General features: G+C 36.5%; 1 protein-coding gene across 1 annotated transcript in view; it reads right to left on the minus strand.

Moving 5' to 3' along the window:
- Positions 1 to 1,368: 1,368 nt before the first annotated feature.
- The window catches only part of UCHL3 (ubiquitin C-terminal hydrolase L3), a 41,921-nt gene continuing 23,451 nt past the window's right edge, over positions 1,369 to 19,838 (minus strand). Inside the window, exons 7-9 of the mRNA XM_058828401.1 lie at positions 5,896 to 5,971; positions 3,347 to 3,405; positions 1,369 to 2,069 (exon numbers count right to left, since the gene is read on the minus strand). Of these exons, the coding sequence (XP_058684384.1) occupies positions 1,986 to 2,069; positions 3,347 to 3,405; positions 5,896 to 5,971 (219 nt within the window). The 3' untranslated portion in view covers positions 1,369 to 1,985. The remainder of the gene's footprint in view (positions 2,070 to 3,346; positions 3,406 to 5,895; positions 5,972 to 19,838) is intronic.

Consider the following 19,838-nt stretch of genomic DNA (forward strand, 5'->3'; position numbering starts at 1 on the left):
GCAATAAACAGCTACACAAAAATAGAGACACACCATTTACTACTTAAACTCACTGAAATCTTCTGAACACTGACAATCATATATGATGAGGCCATTTCCATAGAGCAGACAACTGATGTAGCTTGTTTAACAGCTTTGAACTGCACTTCCTATCTTTCCTCACCCTCCTCCCTATCCTAAAAGGGCCTTATCTATATTAACAATGGCTTACTTGAAAGGTAATCCTCCAAGTCACCATTAGCTTAAAATATGCAATATCCTAATTCAGTGGTGAAAACCTTTATTTGATTTTGCTGATATTAGCAAGAAGGCAACACAGCTGGTTTGGTTCCTAAAGCCTCTGATTTTTATTTAAAAGCAAGTTTCATGCACTAATGAGCATGGCAATGTAAAGCAAGTCTTAATGATACTGCATTTTATTGGGGTGAAAAAGCAAAAGCTTCAAAAATAGAAGCTCATTAGTGTAATTCTTCTCCCTTTGCTTTTCCAACCAGCTCACTTATAGAAAACAGACTGTTGTTACTGGACTCTCCCGGTGACACGTTTTAGATAGACACTCCAACTTTTTCTTTAGAGTGCAAGAGATGTTCTTAAGCGATAAGACAGACTCCCAGGCCTCTTTCTTTTCTATAAAGAAGGAAAAGAACTGCCAGAGTGCTTCTGGCATAACACTATTCATTTCTCCTGCAATGACAATTGATAGAGAATGAAGGCACCCTCTGGGACGTGGAAGGTTCAGTTTCCTTTGACAGAGGGTTTGATTTGAAGCAAACTTAAATTATTCCATTTCAAAGGAGTGAATAAGGAATATTTTTTTCTGTAATGTCAAAAACATGCACATTAACCCAAACCAATCTTCACAAGAATCCTGATGCATTAAGATTGCTTAGCTAAAAAACCGAACTCAAAACCAAAACCAAACAAGAAAATCAAACTCAAAACAATCACAATGTTACTAATTCAGGTATAGAAATTGGTCAACAGTACCTTAAGATCAGTAGGGGGAGTGGGAGGGATGGCACAGGGGAAGGCTATCAAACAGCATTCAGTAATGACACCTGACAAACTTATAATAGATACTCCTACAGAGGACAAAAGTGTATTACCTTCATGACTGCCTTAAAATCTCTAGTCAGTTTTGTTGCTACTAAACAAAACTTCATTACAACAATCATCACTTTTCTATAATTTATTTAAGTTAGGTGAGGTACTTCACATTACTGTATTCACCTGTGTGTGCCCTACACAGTCCTACCATTTGAATTACTTAATGTGCCTTTTCAAGGGAAAAAATCCACATCATTTTTCCACATATACAAATAGCAAACATTGGCTTAACTAAAGTTTTTTGACAATTTATTAACATTATTAGACTTGAGAAACAAAGTGAAGTTTTATTCAAAATGTAAACATTAAGATAATTTTAAAATGTTAGCGCTCACCAACAGTAAGAATAGTCCTTTTTCTGCCTATTTACTTCCATATATTTATTTATAAATAATGCACTGAAAAAACATCTTTGTCACTTGAATCACCTGGAGAAGTTCTTATAATATTCTTGCACCATTATAAATAAAAGATGGAGATAACCTTGTACTCCAAGTTTTCAGCCATTACCATACCACATGCATACTCCACTCAGAATGTTACCTGTGCATGATACAAATGATAATCCTGCTCTGAAGCAGTTCATCATTATTACGAGGAAATATCACAGACAGAAATTCCCAAAACTCTTAAGGGGGTGGAAGGGAAAAAACCCACCACATAGAAATCTTGCACAAAATGCATGCCTGTATAGAAATACCGAAAGTTGCTGTAGGAACAAGCAGCAAAATATAGCAAGGACAAATGCAAAGTTTATTCCACATATGCTACAATTAGTCAAGATGTTAGGGAAGTATCAAAATTTGTACTATTAACATATGGCAACAGTTTTATTCTTACAATACATTGCAATAGAATTGCCTCACTGGAAAAGGCTTTTAAGCTGCGGACAGTGCAATTGCATTAAATCTTAATTCTTCAGGGTCACGTTCCATGAATTTCTTGCAAACTTCTATTGCATCCTAGGGGGAAAAAAGTACAAAGAAACCCAAAATGAAAAACAGTATAAATCATATTTGTTATAAAAAACCAAACAAAACACAACTGAAATTTGAAGATATGCTTTATCCAAACTATGCTCAAAATGGATTTTTCCATAAAGGTTTACTAAATAGTAAATGAAATAGACAAATCTACATAAACTGTATTTCAGGTGTGAGTTACCACTACTAAAGATTACTTACAGTGCTCATATGGGCAGCCTAAAAGAGCAAAAGTTTTATGAAGGGCCTTAGCAATGATGATTTTTTGTGACTGAACATTACTTTATGCAGCAGATGTGTTGCTTGTCTGACTTTCTAAATGCACCTCTGAAGTTTGCCTTAGCTAGTACTGCTGCCTTCAGAAATTTTTCCTTTGTTTCAAGATGAATCTAAGCTGGGTGGGGCAATTGAAAGATTTTAAGTAATTCCTTCATCTAGCTTTAGGGTGCAATCTGGAGAACACATGTTATCAGCAAAACCAGGAAAAAGACACATAAGGAACAAGGAAAGATTTATCCAATTTCTTCCCCTGTCCAAGCAAACACAAACTGTTTGCAAACTTTACAGATATTAGTCTGTGCTTCTAAACTATAAAAATCTTTTGGGATTTTTTTTGTTTTAGTTTCTCTGGTTTCTTCCTTTTGTAATGCTAATCCAGTCTTGATATCATAAAACTCAGATCTATGCACTGCCTTCTCTCAACTTCAACTTTGCATCATTCTGTGGGGATGACAGTTTATCCTCCCAACTCAGTGTATCCCTTTCCAATTCATTTCTCAGCTCATGACACAAAGAAGCACCCAAAAGAAGCTGTGAAAGTGGTGAAGAATGATTATTAGCAAGGATCAGAAAGAAAATCAACTTCTGTCTAGCATGACAACTATCAAAATATAAACCAAAGGAAAAAGAATCAAAATTTTTAAGTTTTCAATCTACTAACTTCTTGTTAGATGTACTAATTGAAAGGACCAGGAGTATATGAAAATCTAAGCACAGAAGATAAGTCAGTTCAATCTTGTGTTATAATCAACCCATTTACGCTATGATACTTTGACATCCAGACCCACAATGGAAGTGTTCCAAAGTATCTCTTTTCAAACCTAATTTTGCCGAACCATCCCACTCGCTCTATTGCTCATCCAGCTATAAATATAGCTAGACTTGTATAGGTATTTCCATATATCTGTTTTATACATTTTGTGGAAATACAGCAAGAATTTTGTAAAACAACATTTAAGAAGGTTCTCTATCCCTACCTCTAAAAAAGAATCGTCGCTGGTTTCCCCATGGTTTATTGGAAATGGTTTGCGCCCATCTGTTGAAAGACAAAGTGGGATTGAATAACACATTTATAAAATTATTAAAGCTTTGTTTTTCCAGTTAAAACTATTGAAACAGATTTTTTGTACTTCACTTTCAAAAATGCTATCTCATTTTTCATAAAGTTCACATATGCAGCTAGCTGCTCCCTGATCTCTCCACTGCTGACTGCTTCTATGAGTATCATTATATACAGTCTGTTGCTTTTAAAAAATAATCCAATCAAAACATTGAAATATTTTTCAATATTTAATTTGAAAACTTCAAAGCTGTAAGTTACTGTTGTTTTAATGCTGGTATGGTTTTTCAAGTAGAGTAGAAAATTTTCAGCTACCCTTGATGGATTTACGCAGACAGACAGCTGTAAACAGGAACTCCAAAACAGACCAGAGTAGCAAACCCACCATTTACTGAAGTGTCTGGCATCACTGAAAATGTTTCTCCCATTTAAAATCAGAAAACAAACCAAACAGCTCTAAGTATTAGGAGCTTTCACAGCATTTAAACAGGGTTGCTACAGTTATTTTTTTTATAGTTTTTTTTTTCCTTGCATTTCAAATAGAATAATGCTTGCATTTCAGCATTTAAAAAATAATTTCATCCATATAAATGTCAGTGTATCCTAATTATTTGCTAAACCAAAATCACTTTTGGCTCTGTCTTCCATGTAAAAGGCTTTGCCCTCCCCAAAGATGCCACCAAAGTTGACAATACTTCCAAACTACATTTTCCATAACTAAAAATAGATTTCATGTTAGAAAACTTTTGGATTTATATGAACAAGATGTTGTTCACCAACGGAAGATAAAAAGCAAAACCCTCAGAAAATACCAGGGAAACAGAACTGAATACCCTGCACTGTTACAAGCTAAGTTTACCTTAATTTGGGGTTTTTTTTTATGTCCATATTGGCAGAATAACATTTTAATTTCATGTGCCTATAAATAATGTGTTTTCTATGACAAAAACATCATATACATTTAATATCCATGTGCTTCCTTAGCATGCCAAACCCCCCTTGCTGCCCACACTGTCTGAAGCCAGTGAGTCAATTGAATAACCTTCTTCCAATGAGTTGGAAAAACTTCCATTTTCCTACTTTTAAGTTGGGTTTTTTTTGCTTCCTTCCGCTGGTACAGAGAGAAGTTATTTTAAGAACAAAAGAAATAACACTATTGACATTCCACTGTACAGCAGAGCTAAATGTCTCTCCTAACTTTTTATTTCAAGGAAAAATTCAAATGGGGTTTCTCCCTCATCATACCTACAGAAAACAGGTAAACATGGTCATCATAGAACGTAGTCTGCTTTATAAGCGGCATAAATTAATCAACAATGAACATGTGTTACTGAAATAGTAGCACACAACCGAAAAAAGTGTAAGTCATCCCTTGTGCCTTGAAATTTAGATCCATAAAATATTTATTGCATCCTACAGAACTTACCTTTTTGAACCAGTCCACTGACACATACACAGCATCATAAAATACAAAAATGTGTGCCTATTGGTTCTAACTTATCCCTGGGAATACCCCCTGGATCAACTTAATATTACATAAGCACTTCTTATATATTGCTTATGCCTCATGCTGTGATTACTTATCACCTGTTAAGAGTTAAGAGCATTGATTAATTACATGATGATTTTCAAAAGACGAAAATCTTATCACCATAAAATACTGCAAAAAATTATGTTAGGAAAGATCAGTGACTTGCAGTTTTTAAATGCTGATCTGCTTGCTGGTTTTCTGAAGAGCCTGCTGGAAAACCTAGTTTCCCAGCAACATATTTAAGACTGGAGTCATTAGAGAATATCTAAGCAAAACTAAGTGCTACACAACCTGAAGAGGGAAAAATAAGCTGTATTTTAAAAAATAAGGACTAACGTTGCACAGTTAACTGTCTATTAACCACGAAAAGTAGAGGAAAAAATGACCAGACTATTACAAATGAGATGCAGAATATTAATATCTCTTAGTACCCTGATTAAATACTTTGAGTTTAAACAGTATCACTTAATAATATAGGTAACATATCTGAAGTGGCACACAGTTACTATTTAACACTTCCACAAGTTCAGGAATATAAATATAACAAATGTCCTGTGAAATTTTGAGTGTTTATTCATTTTTCTTGCTTCCTGTCCTTATAAATGCCCATAGAAATTTGAAAGCAGTCTAGTATTCTGTACCATTTTATCTTAATATGATGGAGTTGAGGGACAGAGAACAAAACAAAACCAAACCACAAAAAACCAAAACCACCCAAAGCAAAACAAAGAAACACCACCAAAAAAAACCCTACCCCAACAGGAAGTAGGCTGCAGAGTTCTTTGAAAGAAATGCACAGACCCCTCAGATGCAGTTGAAAAGAACCTAAGCCCTACATAACATCAAGAAATATCCCTGAACCTTGGACAGTTAACAGCATCACTACTTGCATTTGTTTCTAACAAATGGAGAGAGTGGATAAAAAGTGTTCTTACCCAATTCATAGAGATGGCCACCTACATTAACTAATGCAATAAAGTGAAGATCTACTTTTTCATCTATACTCGGTGCCTGGAAGACAAAACAAGACAAAAAGAAATTGTGTTTACTAAAACTCTTATTGTTATATGATTAATGAGGACGTATCATCATAATATGCAAAGCACCTGGACCAAAGAAATCATGATTGGGAATCACATTCTGGATCTATACAGAATGGCATCAGTCAAGTGTGGAACATTTTGGAATACAAAGAAACTGTCTGCAATGCATATATCAGTAAGAATCCATACAGTAAAGTATCTGGAACTATTTCCAATTATAGCTCTACATAAAAGCTCTATTTTTCATTACTGAATTAAAAGTAAAATCACCTCAAATACATAAACATCCAAAATAGACTTCCAGATAAATAACAAATTTTTCACTAACCTATCTCCCATAACAAAGCGATGCAGGACTCAATTCTGAACTTGTGATATTTTAGAACTGAAAATATTCACTTGGTCAAAATAATTTTTTCCTCATAAGTCAAACCCAGTTAACCAGTTTCCTCTTCATAGGCAGTCAAAACAAACAGGTGGGGAGGAAAGATAGTAACTTAGAGGCGCCCAGACTGAATTTTCAAAGGGGCATCATACTCATCATACCCAGTAAGGACTGAAGTACAGTGACAGCACCAAATGAAATCACAAAGAATGGTTACAGTTAGTAAAGATCTACAGCTAGTAAAGATCTACTGTGCTGGCAACTACAGCAAGCAGCAAAAGCTTTTGCAGAAGTTCGTGGGCATGCACAGCATGGTGCTCCACCAACACATGTTCCCAGCACCCACTGAGCAGTGGTGTTTGAACCTGTGAGCCAAAAGATCTATCATCACTTCTGAGCCAAAAGCTCTGTTGCCACTGTTGTGTTCAATAGCAATTGATGGCGTTAATTCCTTATCAGTCTGTCCAGTCTGCATGTGAACTTTTGATCCACAATTTAAGATTGTACTGCTTTGAGCAAATGGGAAAAACGACTTCAGGTTTTCTTCACTATCAAGAATCTGACTTGTGTGAAAATGTATTTCATGTAATTTTCTTTAATCTTTTAATTACTGCTAGACTTACATTAATTTTCTAAAAGACTCCAAAAATGTAAAAACTTGCTAGAAACAGATTAGTGTGTACAATAAGTTGTAGAACCTCAAAGTCGTATCATCTTTTAAAGATTGGGTTCAAAATTTCCTTTTTGATGATGGTCCTGAGAAAAGACTTTAAAAGATTATATAAATTGAAAAAATTTGGCAAACAACCAGAACAACAGAGTGAAGGACATTAAGTCACCACAGTCATTCAAATACATCAAGAAGGCCAAAGAATGCAGCACTGTGGAGGAACCGCCAACAGCTTACAGAAATTCTGTGTAGCAAGCTCAAAAATGAGAAAAAAAAAAAAAAAAGACAAAAACCCACACAACTTCCCCTCACTCTCATTTAAGATTTATCTCCATAACCAGTTAGAAGTGTGAAAGAACCAAATACCCTGTTTCACCACTGTTTCAGGGAGCCTAGAATGGAGAAAAGGCATTGTGGCCACTGAAGATGAGGCATCTATCAAAGGGACAAGAGGATCTTTCCACCAGAAATTCAAGCAGTCTATGTGAAATGGCCTCTGATAGTTTTGTTTCACAGAAGGCCAAACAGCACCAAGAACTCGACTACCCCGGCTGCCAACTTCAAAGGACCACAGGTTTCCATAAAACCACACAAGACAGTAGGCAACATCCAATGGCACCTTGTTGCTATTGCTATTGATCACCCAATGTTTTATAGACATCTAAACTGTAGCGCTACAAAAGTGTACAGGTAGGCTAGGCTGAGCATGCTTGTCAAATCCCACATTGTCACCTAATTCCCTTCATAGACATATCACTTTACAGCTGTTCACTTATCAATTAAACCTTTCAAATAAGAAATTTGGGTTTAAGAAATTTCAGGGCTAGGGGAAAGACCACTGCCAGTTAGTGTCACTTTAGGAAGGAAGCGGCTTAACAATTTAAATCTTACATCTGAACATACTCTACCTGGACTCAAGCTGACATGAAGCAGGGGAGTACACCACTACTTCAGATGACTTTGAGGTGTTCAGGAGTTGATTTTGACCACATTTAGAAACACAGTTGCCCTTTTGACCATTTTGGGTATTATGTTCTTTGTCAAATTCTAATAAATACCCTTTCTCTAGAGAGACACCACTGGCATGCTTGGAATGCTGAGTCTATATATAGGAAGAAGATGAATAAGGAAGCCATCAAAAAAAGCATGATTGACTTTTCATAAAGTTTACTTAGAGACAGACTCCTATAGAATCCTGCTGAGTTTTTGTATGTGACTAATCTAAATAACATGCTTTCATTGTGCTATCGCCATAAACCGTGAGAAATGTTGTGTTTTTACATTTTTAATTCCCCAGCCTCAGAGAGAATGAAAGTGCCATGCCATTATTAAGTTTTCTACCGTATGTTCTAATGTAGGCAGTCTCCTTCCATTGAGATTTCTTTTCATCTAATCTAGATAGCAGTAAAGCTGATGTTAACATTTCTAGAAAAATTAGGATTTCAATAATTTGTGACAGAAAAATATTTTCATAATCGTAAGCACAGAGAAACAGGAGGGTCTGAATAGTCATGATGACCTAGAATTTTGTATTACAAAAATCTGTTGCTTATAACTTAAGCAAACAAGTAACTGGATTAATCTTTCCCAATGTGATGAATCTGATTCAAAATCCATCCACCCCTCACCTCCTTAGGGAAAAAAAATCCAACACATCCATATGTGTGCAAGCACACAGTCACCATATGAAAAGCCTAGGCAGGCCAATTTCCACTTCACTGGGAAGCCTTAGAAATTCGAACTCTTGAACCAGAAGACTTTACATTTCAAGGAATGGAAAAAAGAGGGAATATCAGCTCCAGGGAGAGATCTTTTGTGGTCTCCTCGAAAAGCTACACCTTTGGCCGAGTTTTCAAATTTCTAATGAAGTGCCTATGTCAATGCTTAAACGGACAAGGAGCATAGCTTTAAGAAGTCTGCCTGCACATTCATCACAAGGTAATATTGCTTACAATGGTTACAAAGGATTGTCTCTTTATTACTCTTCTTGTCAAAGACCACAGTAACAGAGACATCAATCAAGTGCTGAGATGATCTGTTCCTCTAGATTTTTTCATTTAAAAGACCAGTCAGTGTGCAAAAGGAAAAAGCACATTTGATGGACCACATGTATGCATGAACCACAAGGAGAAAGGCATGGGAGTTTAAATAATGTGATTGTCTAGCCAGGATTAACTAAACTAAACTATGGGATTCAAGACTCATTTTTGAAGTCTTCTGAAGAGCTGTCATGCTGCATGTAGGAAATTTATACCTCTCTCCTATCCAGAAAAGAGACAAAGAGAATGAATACCAGCATCTTGAGTAGCTTACAAAGCTTATATTATGGTTGCAATCACAGTATAAGTAGTATGTTTTGGTAATTTGGGTCAGTAGACATAATTTTTCCAATTTATTTCTCCAAACCAAAAACATGCTGAAAAATAAAAATCAGAAGACTCTAAACTGATTTAAAGAAGAAAAATACAAGAAGTTTAGTGCTCAGAGTGATGGTTCTGAGAACATAATCTCAAATGTAACTTTTCCCCAAGGAATTAAGGTAACATGCAATAATAATACAGAATATCTTCATGAATACTCAGTCACACACACAAAAAGAGACAGCCAAGGTTGTCTGCTCTCTAATTTTGGATACCACATTAAAAGCACTTAAATATCATAGTGCCAGTTTTTCAGAGGATTTGACTGCCTTCTTTGCTAACCTGGACATTCAAATTGAATAATAAACAAGTGCTGACCTTTGTGAGAAATCAATTTGAATTGACTTGTCTCAGGTCAATACCCATTAGTTAATGTTATTGAAACGGGAATCTGCATTTCTTCTCTTCACTAGCAGATTTCAAATCTGTAACTAAAATTTCCTAAGTTTTTACAATATAAATGATACCCCTTCCTATGCCTTCTTGTACTAAAAAATTCCCTTTGTTTTACCTTACACCTCTGCATGCTGCCCTCTCCTCAAGAGCTAAACCAGTCTTTCTAGTTGTTGCACTAAACTTCAGAAACTCAGTGGTCCACCCCATATCACCCAATCATATCAGCCTGTCTAATAAAGTATATTTCATTACCTGCACAGTTTATCTTGCAATGTAGTTAGACAATTATCCCAATCTAAAGGCAGGTATTCCACTTTCATGCATTTGAAATCCTTTGATCTTCAAACGTTGCTAAGTCAAGACAAAACTGTTTGTCAAATTTATGTACAACTGGTTTCTTTTCTCAAAACCTTCATTTCTCGGACAAAGTTACAAATGGGGAAAAAAAAATTGTCTCACTCTCATGATTCCACTGAACAAGCCTCTCCATACCCTGCTTAAGAAAGAGAAAGCAGTCTGGGAAAAGGTTATGCTGTAATGTCCATCTTTCTCATGAAAGACCACATTATCAAAGCAGATTCAGTGATACATGACAGTTTTCAGGCAATGTCTTCCAACTACATGTTGTATTTTATTATTCCCTTACACTTGCTTTTGAAAAGAAGAAGGAAAGCAAGAAGCCTCACAAACCAGTTAAGTAGAATGCTTTACAGGTAGTGACTGGGAAAGGAAAAGAAACACCACTTGGTGTTAACTCAAGAAACTGGATCAGGAGTCTGTCAGGTTATGGAAGAGTACTGAAGACTTGTAGGGAAGAGACAATTTTGCAAAACCTTCAGGAATAAAAAAATTCAGATACATCCAATTGAAAGATCATCACAAAAGAAGCTACTGTTTTAAGAGAAGAAAAAACCTTAGAGGTTTATCAATACAAATTCACTCAGAAGGAATTACAAAAAGACAAAGAAAAACCAAAAAAGCCAAAATAGAAGAATTCTAGGCATGGTTTAGATTCAGTAAATTCTGAAGTAAAAGGGAAAAAGTGATGCAATTGCTGTTGAGTAGATCAGACATCTGTAACTTCTGTTTTGCAGCATGGGATGTGCTTAGGCAAATATACTCTGAAAGGCAGTTGGGTCTCCGTTGAAGTACTGCAACTAAAACAAATACCATTGGAATGATGGTCACAAGTTTTTAGCAAGGGTATTTCTCCCTTTTTCTCACAAAACAGTGACATCTCTATTCATAACCAATATACTGCAGTGAGTTTGACATATAAAAGGCAGCAAAACCTAAGGCCAGCAGAGATACTAAAAGAATAGATGAGCTGGAATAGAAAATGACAAGGACTAAGGGAAAGTCAGCATTACTAAACAAGCATGCTGTTAGCTTATCTTAAAAAGCTTGCCATATCTGCTGCAATTTATCAGATTTGTACAGAACATTTCAGGACAGTATTTTCAATTATTTTCCCCTCCTATTAAATGTTTTTAACTCATCTGGAGACCTAGTCTAAAAAGATGTACTGGATCTGTGTGAGATGGAGCTTCCCCAGAGCAGCCCTCCCAGTGCTGAGCTCTGCATTGGTAGCTGGAAAGCTGCTGATAACACCCCAGTGCTTTGGCCACTGCTGAGCAGTGCTGGCACTGCATTGGTGCCCTCTCTCCAACTCCTCCAGCAGTAGGATGGAGGTGGGCAAGATCTTAAGAGGGGACACAGCCAGGACAGTCAACTCAAATTGACCAAAGGCATATTCTGTACCATATGAGGTCTGCTCAGCAATTAAAGCTAAGAGAGAGGAGGACGAAAAAGGGGCAGGCATTAGTTACTGCAAAATTAGTCTTCCTGTTCAACCACTACACATACTGAAGACTGGCTTCCCAAGAAGTGTCCGGACATCCCCTGCTGATGGGAAGTACAGAATAAATCTTTTGTTTTCCCCTGCTTTCACGTGAAGCTTTTGCTTTACTGAACTGCCTTTATCTTGACATAGGAATTTTTTTCTCTTATTTTCTCCCCGCCCTGGCCTGCAAAGGAGGGGAGTGACAGAGCAGCCTGGTGGGCATCTGGTGTCCAGCCAAGATCAACCACCATTGAAGTCAAGCAAAGTTTTCAACTAGGAAAAATGCTTTTGTTTAAGGAGCCTAGAAAAAAGTCTCCCAGCAACAAAACTTTTGCTCTAAATTTTGAAATAGTCTTTTTTCTGTCTGACAATGTTTTAGTAGTAGAAACGAGTACTTAGAACTACAAGAAAGTTCAACTCTATTTTAAACACAAAATACAGGATGTCCCGTCCTCCCCCCCGCCCCCTTAAATTCAAGAGTATAGATTTCTTAATAAAAGCAGTACTAAAATGCTCATGCCTTTCTCATGCACTGGCCTCATGCAACACTGAGCAGTTCAGCTTCTTTGTACATGTAGCAGAGTATCAGAGCAGTACTAATACTACTTGTTGACAGGACATTAAATACTACCTTGTCATTCAAATTTTACCGAGCCAACTGAGACAGCTTTAATGCGAAAAATGCTGTCTGGTTTCTTGCATACTAAACTAATCTACAATTAGGTTGTGTGTTCTTAATTTTCTTGTAAGGCATATTATACAAAAGTGTAAAGATGAGAACAACATTAGTTACCAATACATATCAGACAATACAGTATTCACTGATAAATCTTTGTGTATAGGCCTTGCAATTTTAATCTGTTGGATGAAGACGGGACATCACGGGAATTAAGGCATAAGAATTTAAAACCTTTTAGCAGCAAGTTTCTGTTTTGCCAAATAGAGTTTTATTGAAAGCTAAACTAATTTTCTGAACATTTTTAAAGCAAATGCTTAGTACTAATAGATGAGAACTTGGTTTTGGCCATGTTCTGAAGTTAATAAAACTCTCAGCTTGGTTTTCTGCTACAGTGACAACAGGTTATGCTGTAATGTCCATCTCTAGATAAGTCATTGTTTATTTACTGTTGAAGTAAACTCATGTTCAATTAATGCTTTTGTTCTAGGCAGGCACACTCAAGCACAAGTCTTTTCTTAACAACAAGCATAGATAAGTCAAACTCAAACAAGATCCCAGTTTCAAATTATAGAAATATGACACAGTATTTTCCAAGGTTTGCTAAACAATAAAATCCCCAGGTAAAATGTCAGATGTTTGTCAATGTCAGTGAAACAAATGAAGGGTAAAAAAGCATGATTTTGGAAGAATTTACGTCTGCTTAACTTCATGTCTCCTGAGATCCCAAACTATTTAACTAGCTCTAAATGATAATATCAAGAATGTTACATAGTTCTGAATATTATATGAGATCTAGATACTTAATAAAAGCAATTACTATTCAAATGAAGAGAAAGCAGTCTGAGAAAAGGCCTCATCTTGAGATATTTAGCAGGATAAAAATAGAAAAGCTATAAAGAAGTGGAAGCATTTGACACTAGTTTTTAATAGCAGTAAAACATCAAGGATTTCCACATGTGCAAAGACACATCTGAATGAAAAAGAAAATTATCTGGACCACGGTCAGCGTAGTTATTTCACCTCTGTAAAAAATTCACATATCTCAAAGAGGAATTTCCAGGAACACAGGTGAAATGTGATCGGTATCAAAGAATGATAAAAACAAAATCAATGTCCTAATTTTGCATTTAAGACCATTAACTTCCACATACCAAGATTTATTTTTTATTCATGTATGCACTAGAAGTGTGATCACTCCTTAAAAGCAGGATGAAATAGCATTAAAAGACTCTTTCAGTTTGGTGTTTCCCCATTTAGAAATATTGGCTACTCTGTACATATAACTTTTTTTTCAGATTTTTAAGATACATTTGTGGTCTATGAGTAAAGAAGGGAAAAAAATGAAGCGTTTGACGACAAGCTTTTCTTATTGGGACATCCTCCCTTTCAACTACAATCTTTGTCCACAAACTAGATGAAGAAACAAGATGTCAAGTCAGAAAGTAACCAGCCCCCTGGGATTAAAGGAAACATTTTATCATTACTGAAATACCCAGGGACCATTAACCAAGAGTTATTAAAAGAAAAGGAGACTAGGTTTAGAATATGAGAACTTAAAACCAGGTCTCAAACACAGAAGGAATAATGCCATGTGGCAAAAATATTAGAAGCCCCTTGGTTTAGCAGATCCAAATGAAAGATCATGAAGATGAGAGAAAAAAAGAGGCTGGATGTGGAGCCTATGGCAAAAAAAAGTGCCAGTTCATGAAAGGCAAACTTCTTCTATGCTTTGAGAATGATTTGGCTTATGTATGGAATCAAAAATACCTGGGAAGCAAAGCATGGAATGATGTCCTTTTGCTGTCTGACATGGTGGAAAGCAGAAAAATAAACCAGGAAGAAAGAAATCCTAAGAATGGTTGAGAAAAGACTGCAACAAAACATGATGCCTTGAAGACTGAAGCTACATGGCAGAAGACCAGTGGTGTCAGAGTAAGAAAAGACTGAAGATGGACTACACTTACAACAGAATGAAGCCCGACAGATGGAAGGCGTATCAAGGGCCGCCACCGACGCAGACGGATTGACGGACTGGGAGCCTTTGCAGGACCTACATGATTACGTTTGGCCCAGGAGAGGGAGGCAGAGTGACACAAGGGTGAGGCCTTCGTTCTGCTGTGGCTAACCTGAGGCTGCGATGAGCATGGTGGTGAAGACAGCGAGGACGATGACGACTACATAAACATTAAAAAAGAACATACTTAGCCCACTTAAACTTGAAATAGCATCCCTGCAACTGCAGCAAATAGCAAAAGCGTCCACTACTGAGTATACTGTCCTTTAACTGCTCAATTCACACAGATAATAATCAAGAATGTGTTGAATTTGAATGAGAAGACAAAAGAACACTGCAAATAAGCAAAGACAATGTTCAAATCTGAAGTTTATAGTCAGACAAGCTAGAGGTTATTCACACCCAGGGAACTTCACATATGAACACAGATTAACTGACTCATTCAAGAGACAGAGTGTTGAAAAGTGAGGAGGGAGGGGATTTAAGCATCATTTAATGGAAGAAATAGTTAAGAACAGAGAAAGAATCAGTTTTGTCTACAGCTACAAAAGCTGTGAACAACAGTTCTTTGGCAATTTGGGAAAGCTAGATTGTGCTACTCTGGGATTTAAGATGAATCAAGTAACTATGGTAACAGAACCCAGAGTTTCTTTACTGTTCCATGTCTAACATAAAAGGAAAGCAAAGGAAAAGGGAAGCTTACCGTGGTGAGGTATGCAACTTCCTAAGTTTTTCACCTATTCTTCTAAAATAGCAGGCCAGTGGCAGTACTGCCATTAACACTCAGGATCCCTTTAGTATCCGTGGAAGCAGTAGGACTATGTTAAACCATTCAAATTGTTACTATTAGAAGAAAGACCATAGAAGTATTAAAAATGACTCTCAGCTCCAACTGACAAAGTTATAGTAAATATATTAACACCAGAAAGGACCATTGTGATGATTTAGTTTAGATCTTCTGTCCCACACAGGCCACAGGACCAAACAGATTCAAGTTTTGCTTGGATCAAAGCATACCCATAAAACAAAAACAACCGTTCAAGCTTAACATTTTTTTTTACTACTGAAAAAAATCAGAATAAAAAATTCAGTCCTATCTATAGCTACAGAGACAATAAGTAGCATATTCACACAGTTTATTAAAATTCATAATGAATGAAAATACAATATTTTTAGTCCTGTTCAGTGATGATATAACATGAACAATAGATTACATTATTCATCTGGCCATCATGCCAAACCAGGAGGTCATCTTCAGCATTTCATCCACTATTACCTTGGATTATATAAAAATTTCCAATGTTATTTAGAGCCTTTCAGAGAACCCCTTGCCTTCTGTCAAGAAATGAAGTTAATCTTTTGTGCTAATTACACAGCTTTTATTTGGCCTCAGAAAAACACTCCTTTGTTTGAAGCTAATCTAAAGGGCGATCCAGATTGTCCTGTGTTGATGTCTTGTGCTTTACTATCTCTTTATCTTTTTCCACCACCTGTAGGTTTTGGGGTGTATTTTAATCACAGTATCATGGAGTGGTTTGGATTGGAAGGGCCCATCTTAAAGATAATTTAGTTACAATTCTCACCATGGTCAGGGACACCTTCCATTACACCGGGTTGCTCAGAGCCCTACCCAAACTGGCCTTGGGCCCTTCCATGCAATGAGTCACCCACAACTTCTCTGGGGAACCTTTTCCACTGCCTCACCACCCTCACAGTAAGGAATTTCTTCCTAATGTCTAATCTAAGCCCACCGTCTTTCAGTTTGAAGCCATTGCCCTTGCCCTGTCACTACATGTCCTTGCACAGTCTCTCTCCAGCTCTCTTGCAGGCTCCCTTTGGGTACTTGGAAGGCTGCAATCCGGTCACCCTGCCATTGTCTTCCATGTCACTGACAGACTGGTTAACAGTGCAGGTCATAGAACCAATCCCTGCAGAGACCCACAAGCTAACACAGTAATTCATCACTAACACCCCACTTATCTGCCCTGAGACCGGCCAGGTTAAGGCAGCCAAAAGAGAAACTGCAGGTCCTTAAGGCATGTCCCAAATTACGCTTTCAGTGGAATGGCTCCAATAGGAGCTGTGAAAACCAAGCATTAGATAACTTCTCTGAAAAAAAATATTTTCACTCTTATTAGTCAAAATAAGTCACTGTAGTGCCAGTTTCTTTGTATTATTTATTATTTTTGAAGCAACTAATCTTAGTTCTCTTTTTCTTTTTCCTGTCTAGAGTAGGACAATGAATTGGTTCTTCCTGCTCCCATATTGCTGACCTTAAAGAAGGAAGATAGGGTTAGGAATTCTCCATGAAGAGTAAGCATCAAGTACCATAGAAACTGTAGAGCTCAAAGACAATCATGGAATGTTACCAAGTCTCATAACATGTCCAGAGAACAGTTTTCCATAGGTTTGTCATGGTTTTGTTTTTTCCTTTAATTTCAAGCATCTGATCCACCCCCTACCGCTCAGCAGCTCCTCATAAAAGAGGACAAAACTAGAAAACCCCCAATCCAAAAATGGAACAACATGAATAAAAAGGAATTAAGCAATGACAATACTTCTACATGACAGAAAGACTTGCAAGAGCTTAATGGCTATTACAGTTTATCTGTACTACTGACCGGGGTTTTCTCATATTCTTCACTTGAAGAACTGATCTAAAATGAGACATTTTACATTTAGGTAACGTATCAGATGGCTTTAAAAACAATTTGTTCTCAGCTTGCTTAAGAAAATTTCAAAAGATGTCTTCTAGAATTTCTCATAGTCCACAGACCTCCCAATGGAAGGAGGAGCCTATAAGATTCGGGAACCTCTGCCAGGCAGAAATTTAAGAGCTTTGCTCACTAGACAGTTCACGATGAAAGGAAAGAGGCCCCTGTATGTTTTACGATTTTGTAAGCTGCTGTCATCGTGACAGACAGGATTGATAAGTCTTCCAAGAATCTGAATTATGGTATATTGTTAGTGAAAAATAGTTAAAAAAAAAAAGAAATCAAAAACCTTACTGAGAGTATGATACTCTGATGCATTCCATTGACTGGACACTATTAAACTATATACTTTTGCTCCAGAAAAAATCCATTTTTTTTAGGACTCCCATATAATTACTCCAAAACCATTTATAAGATGTTGAACAATACCAAATTTAAGAATTGTTTAACAGTACAGTGATGACAACAATACTGAAATATTTTTTTAGAGAGCTTTTTTTAAGTTTGGTTAGCATTTTTATCACAAGTCTATACTTCTACCATTCTTCTTTATTGCGCTTATTTGTTTTCTGGCCAATATTGCTAAAATAATGAGAAAATATTAAAAATACCCCTTGCCTGAATCTAACAAGACAAAAAAAGATTTCAGCCTCTCAAATGTGAATTTACACCATAAAATGCCGTTTAGGGCACTAATATTTTAGTATTTCTAGTTAGTATTTGTCCTGATTTTTACTTCCATTCATTGAATCTTTTTATCCTTTATTTCCTGTAGTAGTGGGTCCCCTAGTGAGATCAACTAAGAAAATGAGAAGCTTCCTCTCCATTGAAAATATACTTTTGCATCTGTAAGAGTGGAATTTAAGCAGGGAGTACATAGGAATTCTGGAAAAGCAAACTTAATACTGGATTATGGATAATTAAGAAGGCTGTAATAACCAGAAAATTCTATGCATTGTTGTAACAGTAAGCACAAATTAAGCCATGTGAACTGAAGTTGTTTTCAAATTAATATTAAAAAAAAGAAATAAATTAGAACTACATGTCAATATTACTATGAAATTAATGTTAAATACACATCTCAAAATAAAGAATACAGTCATATGTTTTACATTTAATTTAAAATATGGAAGACAAACCCTAACTTCAGACACTATTCAAACAAAATTTATTAACAGCTAGAAAGTGCAGAAAAGAGAGAATTAGTCTAACTTCACAAGAAGAAAAGATCACAGGAGCATATTCCTGTGCTGAAAATTATAACAGGTCAAATATCTGAAGTGGTAAAACAAAAGCCCTGAAACAGAATTTAATGTTATTGTCATATAAACCAGTAAGCACAAGAAGTTTATCGTCTGAAATGCAAAAAAATACATTATAAAGAAGTTAAAAGCTTCATGGAGTAGATCCAGAAAATATTCAGGCAATTACCATCTGTTCCAATCCAAAACTTACTCCTATATATAGCTGTTACTAAAATCTAAGATCTAAAAGGAATCACATACAAAGTTTGTCAGGCACCAAGGGCTGTGCTTTTGCACACACCCAGAAGTGCCTAAGTTTGATAGTGCTGAAGAGGTTATGGCTTGGTTCACACCCAAACCTGTCAAGTTCTAGAAACAGGGGACTGTTTGCTCATCTTGTTTGTGGAACCCAATCCAGCAAATTATTTCAGTCCACATGTAATGCACTGAAGATCTGACAGAGCAAAGCAGCATCTGGTATTGCATGACCATTTCTAAAAATAAATAAATATTACTGATTAACTTGCTAGAGGCTACAAAAATTCATCTATCTGGAAACTCAGGTTCAGCACATCCTCACAGAAGAAAGTTCAAGCCCATGCTACCTTCCTCTTTGAAAGCGTCCCTGCCTATCAGCTCATACCCTGTGCTGGGACAAGGGCTTTTCTTCTTTCCTCCATTTTGAGGTTGTCACTGTGTAGAAAGAAACACCAGCTGCACTGGGACAGAGATAAAATGAGCTTTAACTGCATAACAACATGTCTGGAAACTTGGGAAACAGAAGGAGATGCCATACTTTCAGTCCTGGTCATTGTTTCTTAGGCACAAGCCTGGCATCAGAGGCCCTGGCATATTTTTTGCATCAGTTGCACTGTTCCATAAGCATATGGGGACTCTACCCAACATGCTGTTCATTATATAGTTCCCATACAGTAATCCCTGGAGCAGAGATGGGAGAAGGTTGAAGCAACAATAAAATGTACAGCTTTTCCCAAGTGGGAAATGTAAGGGTTATAACAGCTTCAAGATTTTTCTCAGAGAGGGTGTACTTAGTATCTATCAATCACTTTTCCCCACCACCTTTTGGAGGTTTTGAAGGTTTTTGAATATTTTCTTAAATATTTGCTCGTTATTGAATTAAACACAATATTTTAAAGGGTCTGTATTACAGTTGAAACTAAGTGTTCTTCTTCCTTAGTCATTATCATTACTGGGTTTTTTTATATGCAAATCAAATCTATGTATCACACTGTCTGAAAAAATCCTCTTCCTCCTCTTTCCTTCACAAAAGTTTTAAATTTCTCAATAGACTTTCAAGCCTATGTTGCTGGTGGTGGTAAAATCTTGAGAGATACTAAGTTCCTTCAAGTTTTTATAAAAAGATAAGCAGCCAGACAATGGAGAGGAATCTGACAAAGGAAGAATTCCACAGAGGCATAAGATGCCTCATGAGCTCATCTCCAACAATAT

The sequence above is a fragment of the Poecile atricapillus genome, chromosome 1, assembly GCF_030490865.1.
Source record: "Poecile atricapillus isolate bPoeAtr1 chromosome 1, bPoeAtr1.hap1, whole genome shotgun sequence".
NCBI classification, from domain to species: domain Eukaryota; kingdom Metazoa; phylum Chordata; class Aves; order Passeriformes; family Paridae; genus Poecile; species Poecile atricapillus.